At 40.0% G+C, this 14409-nt stretch overlaps 1 protein-coding gene across 1 annotated transcript in view; it reads right to left on the bottom strand.

Annotated features, from left to right (window-relative positions):
* Positions 1–6220: 6220 nt before the first annotated feature.
* LOC128844913 (nodal modulator 1) overlaps positions 6221–14409 on the bottom strand; it is a 33106-nt gene continuing 24917 nt past the window's right edge. Inside the window, exons 25-31 of the mRNA XM_054043053.1 lie at positions 14138–14279; positions 13025–13108; positions 10637–10747; positions 8810–8911; positions 8459–8578; positions 7327–7419; positions 6221–6720 (exon numbers count right to left, since the gene is read on the bottom strand). Coding sequence (XP_053899028.1) covers positions 6589–6720; positions 7327–7419; positions 8459–8578; positions 8810–8911; positions 10637–10747; positions 13025–13108; positions 14138–14279 — 784 coding nt within the window. The 3' untranslated portion in view covers positions 6221–6588. The remainder of the gene's footprint in view (positions 6721–7326; positions 7420–8458; positions 8579–8809; positions 8912–10636; positions 10748–13024; positions 13109–14137; positions 14280–14409) is intronic.

Genomic DNA, 14409 nt, shown 5'->3' with positions numbered 1-14409 from the left:
AAAGGAGCTAGAGTCTTGGTGGTGGGGATTTAATTACTCTGGTGTCGACAAGAGTAAGTAGTAAAGAAAGAGACACGGGGCCTGCTCCTGAAGGCAATAAAAAACAGGTTTATCTTTCACTGTTTAGTGAGCGTCTGGATATGATAAATTCTATAACCTCTGGTGAGTGTTTGATGTTTTATCATAATATATCACTGGGTTTTTCAAGTAAACATAGTTTTAGGCTATAAAGGGAACATAAAATATGAACCGGGGGCGAAAAAAGGCTTGAGACAATTGTCAAGCAATATGAAATTCTTAGGCTCAAATGACCTCAAAAGCCAGACACTACTGAGGGGGAAGAAAATGGAAGATTATATAAAGAACAGAGGGCAATAATATAGTCATATTGATTCCATTAAAAACAAAGAGTTTAAAATGATAATGGAAGCCAAAGGAGCTAGGCGACAAACACACAATGCATATGCAGGAATTACACACACACGCCCCAATACACAGCAAAAACTCCTGGGCAGGTTCACACACTTCTTTTGTCCTATGTGTGGGCTTATCCTACAGTTAGGTTAACAGAAAGATGAGCTCACACCTATCAATCTCAACAAACCATAGAGGTTAAGGCCAGAAGGGACCACCAGATCATCTAAACCGACCTCCTGAAATGACAAAATTTCACCCAGCTCATAATATTACTTAAAGGTTGAAAATGTACAGGCAAAACACACTGAGGGAGGATGGTTCAGTAGTTAAGGGCCTAGTCTGGGTTTCATTCCCTGTTCTGACCCAGACTCTCACTGATCTTGAGTAAATCTCTTAAACTCAGATTTTTAAAGGTATTTAGGCACCTAAAAATGCCAATAGGTCCCTGGGGGATTTTCAAAACTGCTTAGGTACTTAACTCTCACTGATTTCGTAGAAATTCTACAGAATCTATAACACCAGTAGTATGGGATCTAGTCCTGAATTCAGCAGGTTGGAGCTGGGGAGGGGGCTTTTGAATTTCTCAAATTAATGTATGCAGTTTTTCTAGCTACACTTAGACTATGCAGAGCATATGATTTATGCAATGAAAGAAGAGAAGTACAGCAGGATTCAAATGGGAGTCTTAGATAAATGGAGGAGGGTGTTGCACTAACACAGCAAGCCTTTGTGTTCACATAATACCAGCAGAAATCAAAACACCTAAGGACAACACTGGCTATCCATGTCACATATGGCATTTGTGGTCAGCCTGGGCTGGCCTCACATTTCTTACCTTATTTTTCTCTCTTGTTTTGGCAGCTTTGCATGGATCCCTCATTTCCTGCTGTGGGATCTCTTGGTAAAGCTGGGATGTCCCATCGTGTATCGATCACTAGAGCCAACTCTTTACCCTGTATTTCAGAATTAGTTACCGAATTCGAGCATAAATCAATAATCTTACTTTCCTCCTGACCTACATGTATAAAATTCAAGGAATTGCTATCCAAAAACTGTAGTCACTTGAAAAATGTATTTCTCTCCTAGTCAATGAGAACTCATTTAGAAAACATTCTCATATTGAAATCCAGATCAAGAAAGTACATTAAAGTCCTTAGGTTGGAGTTAAGGTTACTGGACTACTAAGAAACACATATTTCTTTATATGTGATTAAAATGTATGCTTATTTCGTGGACATTACAAGACTTGACATCTTTAACTATTCATTGCCTCGCTTTTAAAATGCCTGTTTTATAAATAACTATAGTAGTTATCGATCACAGTTTCAGGGTAACTGCACCTGTATTCCCTCTCGGTGCTGCCTTGTGGGCACTCACTGGTTCCCAGCCACCTCTCTTGGGCGGAGACCGGTGCCTCACTACTGTCTGACTGGGGATTTTAAAGCTGCACAGCTCCCTGCTGACACTGTGATATCCCTCAGCAAACCAGACTGCCTAAAAAGCCAGCGCCTGTACTTTGCTTTCTCTCTGAGGGCTATGACCAGTGTGTGTTGCCCACAGTGATTTTACCACATAGCTCCTTCTAAGCATATTTATTCTAAAGGTAAAAAGCATTACAGAGACAATATTAAGGACAATAAAAGAACCTACACGCATGCTAAAAAACACTTACCAACAGTCACCCTTAACTGTAACCTATGGCTCTGGTAGGTTTTAGTCCTTCAAACCCCGTAACTGAGTTTTCCCTGTGGTTATAAGTTCATCCCTCTTAGATCCAGAACCAGAACAAAGGTTGGGCAGATCAGCCATTTCTGTATAAAGCTCAGGTCTTTGACCTTGGTCTTCTGTAACAGGTAATCAGCAGCCAACTACTCTGTCCTCAGCCTTCAAAGGGCTGGATTTTTGCATAATCCAAGTTGGGGAATTTTAACCTCCATAAGGAAATCCACTTAACACTTATTATCCCCAAAGTCCATACTTGTCTGGCACATTTTCAATATCGTCTTTTCAACTCCCAGGCCTCACATGTCCTCCTTAGAGTAGTTACATACAATCCTGGCCCACATAATACATAAATTATATGAAATAAAGTCTTTCAAGGATATTACAGGAAATCTCCCTATCAGTCACAACTACACAGGTGTTACTAATCAACATTAGCTATTTTTGAAAAAGTATTTTTTGGTTTTGGAATATGCCTTGATTTGTCATCTGTAATAAAAAGGCTGCATTGTGATTTAAACTGAATCATTGAGATAATACACTGTAAACATTCAATCTCAATGATCCATTTCATTTTTAAACAACAGAATCTTAAGCACATCTAAAAAGAACAGGAGTACTTGTGGCACCTTAGAGACTAACAAATTTATTAGAGCATAAGCTTTCGTGGACTACAGCCCACTTAAGTGCTCTAATAAATTTGTTAGTCTCTAAGGTGCCACAAGTACTCCTGTTCTTTTTGCGGATACAGACTAACACGGCTGCTACTCTGAAACCTATCATTAAGCACGTGTGTTACACTGCTGAAGAATCACACAAATAATATACAGAAACCAATGTTGCATTTGAAAAAAATGTTATGGAAAAACACAAAATTGACAACCACCTCTAATTCTAAGTCCCATTGCCACTAGGACTCAAGACATTTGCCATATTTCAAGTAACCAGAGTGAATAAATTAGCTAGGTCTTAGATTATTGGATATCTGAGAAAAACAGATGACTTTTTTCCTGGTAAAATATATCTCCTAAGTGAAATATGCTCACACATCCTACTGCCGATTAAGTACATGACCCACCCGTCCATCTGACATACACCTCTACCCCGATATAACGCAGTCCTCGGGAGCCAAAAAATCTTACCGCGTTATAGGTGAAATCGCGTTATATCGAACTTGCTTTGATCCGCCGGAGTACGCAGTCCCGCCCTCCTCTTCCTCCCAGAGCGCTGCTTTACTGCGTTATATCCGAATTAGTGTTATATCGGGTCGCGTTATATCGGGGTAGAGGTGTAGTTGCCAGCAAACTGATACCCTTGTGCTACATGCAAACTGACAAACAGGCACCCACTTAGGAGCTTGCACCCATGTGCAACACTGGCATTTTCAATAGATGGTAAGGGCAAAGGTCCAATCCAACCCATATTTAAGTCTACAGAAAGAGGCAGACCTGGTACCATGGAAATCTATTTAAGCACTCAGATGCAAACTGTACTCCTAAACTGAAACACTGGTTTCTGCATTTGAATTGTGAATTTCTGAAAAGTCTTATATGTGCATACAGTGTAAATGAGAGAGATGCAGAGAATCAATAAGCAAAGGGCCCTGATTGACACTCAACTGAAAAGTCTTCTTGGGTTGGTTATAAATCTGATTGCAGGTTTTACGAGTGGAATTGGGGGCACTAACCTAGGGTACGAGTACCTTGGTTTTAGTGTGTCAGGTGAGCTTCTGAAAATAGTCTTAGCTCTTAGCACACGCTTTATTTTTCCCCATTCTGCAAATGTATTCTGACTTTTCTGCCAATCTGAAAAGAGTGAGCTAGATACTCATTAGAATTAATTTTTCACACTTGTGCTGCACCCTCCATGCCAAAGCACTTTAAACTGAATAGGCTGCTGATGTGCTATAAGAAGGGAAGAGGAGAGGGAATTTTGGTCACAGACATTGAGGCATATCCCTTGCCAGAGAGCCTGATGATGTACAGTATCTATACACAACAGACAGCCCCTCTCTGAGGAGTCACTTGAAAGACCCCCCCCCCAACAGAATACATTTAAAGGAATGAAGCCTCTTTGGATTTGAAGCTGTAATTTTCATCAGTCTTGTATTCTCAACCTCAGGTTTGCCCTTCTAAGATGTGTTCATATAATAGGAGAATGCTAGTAGCATTCAGATTTTTCTTACAGTTCCCAGCAATGAAAGATACACATTGATCTATGTATAAACTTAGTGTGGGCCCAATTCTGGGAAGAGGTCTGTAGAGTGTAGACACAGACCCATACACTGCACTCACATGGCCTTCCTCATGGCATCTTAGAGCCTTGAATGTAAGTCCTTTGCCAGAGTTGAGGCTAAGACTACGTCTAGTCTACAAGATGGGATTATAGCATGGGTCGTTACACTTGTGCCCGCTTCAATCTGCCTCACATGGGTCTCAACAGTAGTGAAGACGTGGTGCATGGGCTAGCTACACATATACAAGTACGCAGGGGATCTGGGTACACACTTGGCTTGCTAACCCATGCTGAAGCCTGTGCCACCCACCCCACCTACTCTACTGTTGCTACCCATGCTAACTAGGTTAAAGCTAGGACAGGGGGTGCCTATCTGTGCTACAATCACATGTGTAGATTTACCCTAAGATAGGTATTTGGCTGAGGCAAGTGGCAACTACTTAAACTGTCAATCCATCAGCAAATTCCACAAGACCAAAATTAGAACATTTAAACTTCCCTCGGGTATTTTTAAAATCTGCATCTGTGTCCTCATCAGACCAGCCTTTCATAGTTTACTGCACTAAAAACAAAATCAAAATGTTAACAATTCAAGCTTGCTTTTAGAATAAATTATATAGGAAAACAAAGGAGATCTGTATTTCATCTTGGCAATATAAATTAAGAGGTCAATAAATAGAGCATAATTTATTGCAAATGCATCCCAAAAATTCTAATGCTGTAAACGCTTTCCCATTGCATTCCCAACATTCTTCATTTTTATATTCTTAACAAAGGTTCTCTCCAAAGGAGAGGTGTTGTGTGTGCTGCAATGACAATTGCTGACGGAGAATGTTCACTGAATGTACTGAACTTTAATTATTTAGGCCCACACTAATGTAAGAAGTATTAACAAAACTATCATGAAACCTTTAGCATCCAGATCTCTTCTGACAATAGTAATGTCTTTTGGGTTTAAATGTTTAATATAACCTAACTTTCTTTCAGGTCCTGTAAAGAGGAACATTGCCACTCACTGGCAACATCAATGTCAGTGCACAATTCAGAAATGTTTATGTGCATTTTTCAAAAGCTCTAAACCTTTATGGTACCTGTCAAAAAAAAACCCATTAACATTTAAACTCTATATGCCTAACTGTCCACTTCAAACAAGAATCAGAAGAGACAGTCATCAAGAAGTAGGGTTAATTATTGTGCTCTGTTTTACTAGGACTGCATTTGTCTGAGAATTCCAACAGTTCAAATTTCTGCTCATTAAAACAAATAAATAAATGAAACAAATTACAACAACTTAAAGGCAGCCCTCCAGCGGGCAAAATGGTCACACGTGGCGTGACAGTTTCAGAAAAAGCAGGACCATAGGCCATGCATATTGCAGTTATGATGCATTTTAACTTCAGGAAGGAAGGTAGAACTTGCTGCATCCACTTCGTGAAAATTGGAGGTTTACAGAGTTCACATTACGTACATAAACTTGAGATTTACACAACTTTTGCAGTGGGAACACAAGCATATATATCAGACATTAACACTAGTCATCAAGCCAAGGACTGTCTTCATCTTTGTCAAGCAAACATTTGGCATTTAACTAAAGGTAATTTACTCACTGGGCAAGCATTGATTACATTGCTGTGCAAACAATAGCTAACCTTAAACTGAGTTTTTGAACTATTTACACACCCAAGATATAGTTCTCCAGTTCATACAGATCCATATAAACTTCATATTTCATGGACCTATTGATTTAACAGAATTCCCTGATGGCTGACCTAATAGAATTAAGTGGATGGTTGGAAAGAAAAGGAAGCGGACACCTCCCCCTCCCCCAATAATAAAGGCTGAGAGGTAAATCAAAACCATTTTTATTAGAACTGTCCCTGCAAAGTTATCTGTGAAGATGAGTGTGTTACATTTTTAAACCAATAGGAGGCTTCCAATAAGGAGACAAATGTTGTCTTCAGTATGGAAGAGCTGTTCAGAGTGACAACAGAGCCATTCAATTCTTTATTTTAAAACAAGACAATCTGTAGATGCCATAGAAAATTTACAACCAAAATGTAGTGACTCTGAGAAAGGACTCACATAGTATAATGAAAATTTCAAGTCAATAAAGTCCACAGATTCATCAAAAATATGGTTTAGTGGCCAGGCTTCTAAAACTCCTTGGGCTCCAACCTGACAGACGCGTCACTTCATGCAATCATTCCTTTCACCTCACGTCCGTCTTGTTTTCTGTTTTTTCGCTTGTCTCTTTGCATCCTCTGGGCCACCCATGTCTGAACCTGTCTGTCCAAGTGCCCGCACTCCTTGCAGTCGACTTGTCAGCTGTAACAGCAAGGGAATAAGCTGGGAAAGAAAGGGGAAGCAAGATATTATTATGATGATATATGCACTTAGAATTATAACACTCTATAGTACTTCTCAGCCAAGCATTTTTACAAACAGATCGTAGACATGCCCTTCAATAGGTTCAAAGACTGGACCATGGTAAATTCTAAATGGTAAAGGGTCTAATCCAAACCTCCTGGAAATCTTAAAGCTCAAATATGGTTGAAATTAAATAATTAATGCCTACTTTGAATTCCAGCAAGCAAAACATGTAACGGCGTTAGTGTTATGATCCCAAAAAGAGAAGAGAGATTTGGGTCACTATGAAGGAAGTAAAATACACTTACATCAATGACAGCTGTGATTGGTTATCTGGCATTGTTCTTTCCAGGACCATCATCAGACCAGCTGACCAAAACACAGAAGCAGCATAGGGACTAAAACACTAACCCTAAAACTAAATATGCAGGTATTTAAGAAACTCTAAAGCATTTTGTTTCCTGACATTTAATCCTGTTTTCTTACTTCTATTTAGACATCCACATCGGTTGTACCCTCATTTTATGCAACACAGTACAAAATGTTATGGGGAGTATTAGAATAGTAAAACAGAACTTTTACTACCTTATCGTGATTGTAACCAGCTAACAGCAGGAGCAGTGTCAGAGGCAATGCAATGTAGGATCCTTGGGGAATATCTTGTTCAGGCAACTTTCTCTGCAAACAACAATGGCCACTGGTTTTCAGAACGTTTCTTGCTGTTTTACCTATTAAATCTCTCAACTTTAAATGACTAAAAACTGATTGACAATAGAATTGTGTGGCATGTTCACCACTTACTATGTGACCAATTCCTGTTCAAGTGACATTGTAGGAGGACTACGTCCTCCATTGTAGAAGCAATCTTCATTCAGCTCAGCTCGCCTGTTAGCTGGGGAGCTTGTTTTTAAAGTTCATGCATTAAGGCAAGTCACTACACTGCTTTTAACAAGGTACATTGTGATTTACCTGACATGATACCTAAATATCACCAGTTGCATGGATTATTCTACAACTACACTACTAGAGGAGCATCCAGGCACACCTGCATCCTTCACTCAAAACTGCCATTTCATGTTTCCCTCCTATTCCACTGGGGTCTAGATGTGCACTGAAGCAGAAAAGAAACCATCCATTTAAGTGCCACACACACAAAACATGGCTACACTGGCAGAGGCAGAGCCTGACCATACATTTTAAGATCTGTCTCACGGGAGGGATGGAAGTTTTACTGCATGTTAGTTTGGAGAATCCCCCCGCTTTAACTGACAGTCTTGGTTCCAAGTCTCATTCTTTACCAGTAGTAACCAAGGACTTTCCTAAGTGACACTCCTTACCTAAGAGTCATTGTGGAATTACTATGGCAACCTCTTTCCTTTTTAAACCCCAACACATTTCAGCCATTAGCAAATCTGAATTACAATGTCATGGCTGCAACTCTTTCATGCCACGGCCATCACTTACTCCACGGGAGCTAGGTATGGCAGCTTATATGACAAGTATTAGGTCACTTGTTGTTTGAGGCCTCATATGTATGCATGTTCCTCTGTGCACCAGATCCAACTTGCACTGAAATCAATGGCAAGACTTCCACGGGAGACAACAAAGTTAATGGAAGTCTTTCCATAGGCTTCAATGGAAGTCTAGAGAAGCATACAAGCTACAATACCTCAAGTTCAACTTTGCAAATGAACAAGTTAGAACACTAGATACTTACAGTGGGACTGAAGACCAAAGTGATGTGTTTGTGGTATCCAGTGGCAGTGAACGAAACTTGCGGTAGAGTGTAATCATACTGGGATTTGGACAGTGTGGAATCCAAGAGCACCACATAATTCTGGGTGTAAAAAATAAAATCAATTGCCAGCTCCAGTAGAAAATATGAGGTTCATAGACAGGAGAAGATTTAAATGTAATAGTCGTTTTAACAAGCACCAAGCCTTCCAAGACACCTGTTGCTCCAGCACAAGTACAGATCTCATTTGTGCCACAAGCACTCGGGAAATAACGCTAACATCTTTTAAAAAAATTGAAATGAATGAAACCAATAATTAATCATTAATATTACCTCTCCATCCCGGAGCAGAGGTGGGAAATGGAAAAATAGGGACTGGCCTAAGGAGACTGTTTGAATTGGGTTGTCAAGATTTTCACTTTTGTAAAGCTTCACCTGGGAGAGGGGGAAAAGCACAAGAGAAAGACAGTTACGAGGGTGTACTGTGATAAATATTGTAGATGTCACCTATAAAAGGGAGAACAGCACTTCAAAGTACAGTGGACAAATGTTAAAAGAAAATGCTGAAATCAACCTGGCAATTTAGAACACCTGGTACTGTCAAACTACGGAAGTTTAAAATCCCACAAACTGGCTTGGTATCTTGTAACCTGAGATCTCTGGGCTTGTAAAAAACTCATCTGCTCCTAAGTACCTACTAGGGCTTTGGATTTTTCTATATTTTATAAAACTACTTCAGCAGCTTCACAGTAATTTGTTTTCTATATTTCCCCTTACAATTTAATGAATTTTGCATGCTCAAACATAACCTCTTCCTTTTCCATTGACCAGGCAGTTGGTAGGGCCACGTACAGTCCTTTCAGATGCAGGACAGCTTATTCTCATCAATTCCGCCCTGTATCTCTGAGATTTCGGCTCCAACCAAAGCTGCGATTGCCAGCTGTTCTGTCAGCTTATGCATCCACAACAGGCTAAACTGAGGTCACAAAACCTCTCACTTGTGTTTATGCCAATCCCGAATGCATCTCTTTCCAGGATAAAAATCTCTGTGTTAAAAAACAAGGGCTATTGTCACCCACACCCGCAGGGTGCATGCAAGAATCAAAGGGTGTGTAAGATTAAAACTAATAACAGAACATATGTGCAGGCTTAAAAACTTGAAAATATATTTCATTCTAGAATAAGCTGCCTTAGTCACCTAGGCTAACTTGTAGGTTATGAATTCCCCTAAAAGAGCAGAGAATCATTCACACACACAGCCCTAGAGCAAGGCATTTTTCCTTCACTCCTGTTCTGTGCGTTTGGTGCTTCTGAGGTTTCCTGTAAAAGCCAATGACCTGGAACTAAGATCTTGGTAACTGAGGGGAGGAGGAGACAATCTATTTGTAACCCTATACCTTGACTTTAATATTTTCTTTATTGCCATTAACACATTAACAGTCCAAATAAAGCAACTGTTTGAAGCTGGGGAACACAGCATTAAATCCTACACTCAGGCCCTGAAACAATTTGGCCTGACTTTCAGATGCCTTCAGCACCCCCATCTCTCACTGAAGCCAATGTGAATGTGAGTGGCTCAGCTCCTTCTCTAAAAATGAGACTGAATAATTTGAACACCTAACTTCAGTCACTCAAGTTTAAAAATTTCAGCCATGCTACTCATTCCCTATACTCCCATCTTCCTATACCGTAACTGTATTCTTATCTGTGCATATTCTTACGATAAGTTTTCATTCATGTGATCTCTTTTCCCTAACAAAACCATGTGTCAAGACTTCTAGCAACATAGCTGTTTTAGGGTCAAATACAGTTCTCTGATCCGAATAGCGGACCTCAATTCTAATGTTTTACTCTCCTTACAGAGAGGCTCTCCCAATGGGAGAGCACTCCATTAGATTAGAGAGCCAGTCCAAAAGAGATCACTACTCCTTAGCTCTGGACAGTTCCATTGAGAACACTTTACTTTCAGTGTCTCTATTCACTGAAATCTCAACTCTAACTAGAATGCAAATTCAGCTTTAGTAAGTAGTTAGTCACTACTAATCTGAATATAATTTATAGTCTGGCTACTGATCAACTGCCAGCAAACTAAGACATAGTTATCTTGGAGTTGAAGGAAAATCCTCGGGAGTAGGATCAGAGGGCTGGCTTTACACTTACCCATAATGTAGAGAGATACTCTGAAGCTGTGATCACATTTCCACTTAAATCAAATTGGTTAATTTGTCGGAATGCTATAATATTCACATCATCGATGTCACTGTTCCCAACCTACAATAGACAAACACTGGAACATTTACATTGCTAGGAGGGAAAATTAACAGAACACAGATACTGTTCAGAATTTTAAACAAACATTGGGTTTCCCACTATCATAGTCCCATGGAAACTTGGAATCTGTTTCCAATCATAACTGGGTTTTCTCCATTGCTGGAGCGTGCATTACCAGCATAAGGCTGCTTGGTGCCATGGTGACAAGCACTGTATTACTACGCTAGGACCAGCATAGACATTTGAGAAGTATAGAACATGTAGGCTAAATTGTAAGACCATCATCCTTGAAACAGTCTAACCTCTTTTGGGGGGGGGAGGGGGGGAGGAGAGAAAGGGGAGAGGAGCAGCGAAGCAAGACCTGACATGACCTCTCCACCAGGCCTTTCCGGCAGAATTACAATTTAAATACTATGTGCTTTTAACACCAGATTCTGATTGATGTCAGACCAGAGTATCTTTCTAAATAACCTCATTAAAAAAAGTGGTTGTGGTTGGAACGGGTGCTTCTTGGTTTTCCATATCAAAAAGGGACACTAGTCAAGGGGGGGGGGGTAGACCTCAAAACTAGCGATATCATGAGTAGGCTCAATCTGGAGGGTCTTATACATTTGAAAGACAAAGAACCCAGGGCCCTTCTCCAGCTGGAAGGAAATAGCGTGCTAGCTAAGAGGAGAGTCGGACAAATTGGTGTACATAGGCTATCATTCACAGCATACTGGCACTGATTTGTTTTCTGTAACTTAGGTGGCCTCTTCCCTCCCACCTAAGGAGCAGGCACAATTAGCATGAAGAGTGCAAATGCTTCAAGAAATTCTGCTCCTTTCTTTTGCTGCAGTGAAGGAAAGCCTGGTCAGCCATCCGTTTTAGCTTGAGTAATGACCATCTCCACAGAAAGATTTTAAACAACTAATGGCAGGCTAATTAACCTTTGCCGGATGTCAAGAGATAAATGAGAGGCAACTAATCAGAATCTCTAACAATTGAGGAATATTCATGAAATCTGATAAGTTTTAAGTTCAGGAGGTTTTTTTATTGCATTTTATGGAGCTCTACAGAGCTTAGGGTGACCAGATGTCCCAATTTTATAGAGACAGTCCCCGATTTTGGGTCTTTTTCTTGTATAGGCTCCTATTACCCCCTACCTCCTGTCCTGATTTTTCACACTTGCTGTCTGGTTACCCTAACCGAGCTGAACTAGTAATTTTGCCTGCAAGAGGACTTCATGATTTGGACCATATAAACAAACAAAAACAACAGAAAAGATATCTACCATGTGTAATTAAGTGTAAAATATAAGCATACTATAAATAATTGAAAGACTTGCACATGCTAAGAAATAAAATCCTTCAGAGTTGCTAGCTAATGTTTCATTGTCTGTGGTAAAGGAAATCCAGAAACAGTGACCTGTGTTAATTCCCTAGACTCAGATACTTGGTGACTGAAGATCACTTATTTCAAACTTGGTTTCTATTGGGGCTTCATTTAGTTTAAGCTTCAGTGCTAATATCCAGCATGAAGACATGGATTTGATGAAGATACCTTGTTTGAACCCTCTGGTTCAAAACAGAATCCACTCAGCTACTCCACTGATGGAGGATATGCCAAATACCAAAACAGACTCAAGATGTGTACAGCTCATATAGAGATCTGACCTTTCTTAAAGTGCAAGCAAGGACAGACCCAGGATTCCAGATCAGTGTGCAGAGCTATCAAAGAATTCTCCTGGCACTGTTGTTATTCTAATATGACCTATTATAGTGACCAAGGTACTCCCTCATCCCTAATGAGCCAAGATAAACCTTTTGTTTATTTCCTTATGCAGATGCTCAGGGGAAGGGAAGGAATATAGTTTGGTTACAATGGATTCAGAGGGGAGAGGTGTCCTTTGGGAAGGCTGGGCTCCACATCCAAAGTCATAGAGGTGCATTTAACTTCAGGGATGGAGGAGTCTTCAGGTACTATTTGTATTTATGTTACCTTGTTTTTATTTCTGGTTATAAACCATGTTCCCTTGAATATAATCCCTTGCTGACTGCCTCAGTTTGAGTCAATGTGCCTTCTTAAAATTCAGGTCTAGAGCCAGAATTTCAAAGTTAATGAGGTACCTAAAGATGCAGATAGGCCCTATTGGTATTTTCAAATGCATCTAAGCAGGATAAGAATCTAGTTCCCATTGAAATATCCAACATTAAATGAAACTTAGCAGAGACAACCAGCAACTCTGATGCCTTTTAATAAAAGGTTCAGGTTTAAAAAGATGCCAGAAGAAATTACCTCAACTGCACGATGCTGTGGTAAGGCTCTTTCAATATGATCGTTGCCTTCAGCTTTGAGCTGGACGTGATACACACAACCAGGCTAAAAAACAAAATTCAGACAAATCCCATTGTTCAGTTATGTTAGAACCTTTGTCATTAACAGACCTGAGATACTCAAAAGGCTTTAAAAAGCTGAGCACAATTCAGTTCATAATTCACCACCATAAATGGATGCAGTCCTATTCACTGAAAGTGTCTCCTGCCCTGCCACAAAAATGTCACTGAATAACACTATCTAAAAAGAGAGGCTCCATTCCTGCAGGGAAGTTTTAAAGGGCCAGGACTGTACTTCCATTGGTTTATCAGAAGGAACGGTCTGCTATGCAACATTTTACTTGCACAGAAAATGCATTAAACAAGGTTTAAAAACAGATCAAATAGTCCCTTCCTATATTCAATAAACACTGTGCAATTTGGACTTTTGAAAAGCATAATTATGTCAGGTTAATTTAAGCTGCCATCAATGAAGTAAGGACAGCACAGGAAACCATAGCTGTGCAAAGCATGACAAAATGCAGGAAGCAAAGGTTCTGTTTATGATCCAGTATTCTATAGCTGATCCTAGACACACATGCTAGTCCAAAACTTCTGCTTTCAGGTCTTCATCCAGAACTGTTTACTGTATCTAAAATATGCATGCACAACTGCCTGATAAGACAGATATGTTACTGAGGTAATAATCTCACACAAGAAAGTAAACACTCTCCAAACTCCTCTTTGCCTAGGATACTAGTACTATTCATGTGTATATTCATACCCATTAGATATGTCACACATATTGTGTGTTATTCTAGCTGAACAAGGGAAGTGCAAAAGGATTCTCCCAAGGCCCCCACAGGATACTGACAGAAAGTTCTGTAGGATGTACACTAATGAATGTTTCTCTTTTACTGGAGTTAACAATTACTATACCTCAATGTCTCCTACCACAGACAGACCCAAGGGAGTCTGATCAGGCAACTGTGATAGGAAAATACTAAGCTGTGACTAACTATAAAATGCATTTTATAGTTTTGTTAACACACAACACTATACAAGCAAACAACGCTGGACGCATTAGAATCCTTACCAGAAGTCCACGAAGTCTGAATTTACCCTCTTCGTCTGTTACTGTGTCTTCTCCATAGATATTACACTCTTTCTGCCCCACAGCTTCTACTGAAACTCCTTGTTCAGGTTCCCCATTTAAAGAAGAAACTGTACCATAGCAGCTAGGGGTGGAAAAGACGGATCTATTACTACAAGTATGTGGCTGCTGCTGATGATGCACACGTTAAGACACTCCACTATTATAACAGATACTTTAGCTCAGGGGTAGGCAACCTATGGCACGCGTGCCGA

This window comes from Malaclemys terrapin, chromosome 10 (genome assembly GCF_027887155.1).
Source record: "Malaclemys terrapin pileata isolate rMalTer1 chromosome 10, rMalTer1.hap1, whole genome shotgun sequence".
NCBI lineage: Eukaryota > Metazoa > Chordata > Testudines > Emydidae > Malaclemys > Malaclemys terrapin.
Note: the sequence above shows the minus strand (reverse complement) of the source record. Positions and strands in the feature narration are given on the sequence as shown.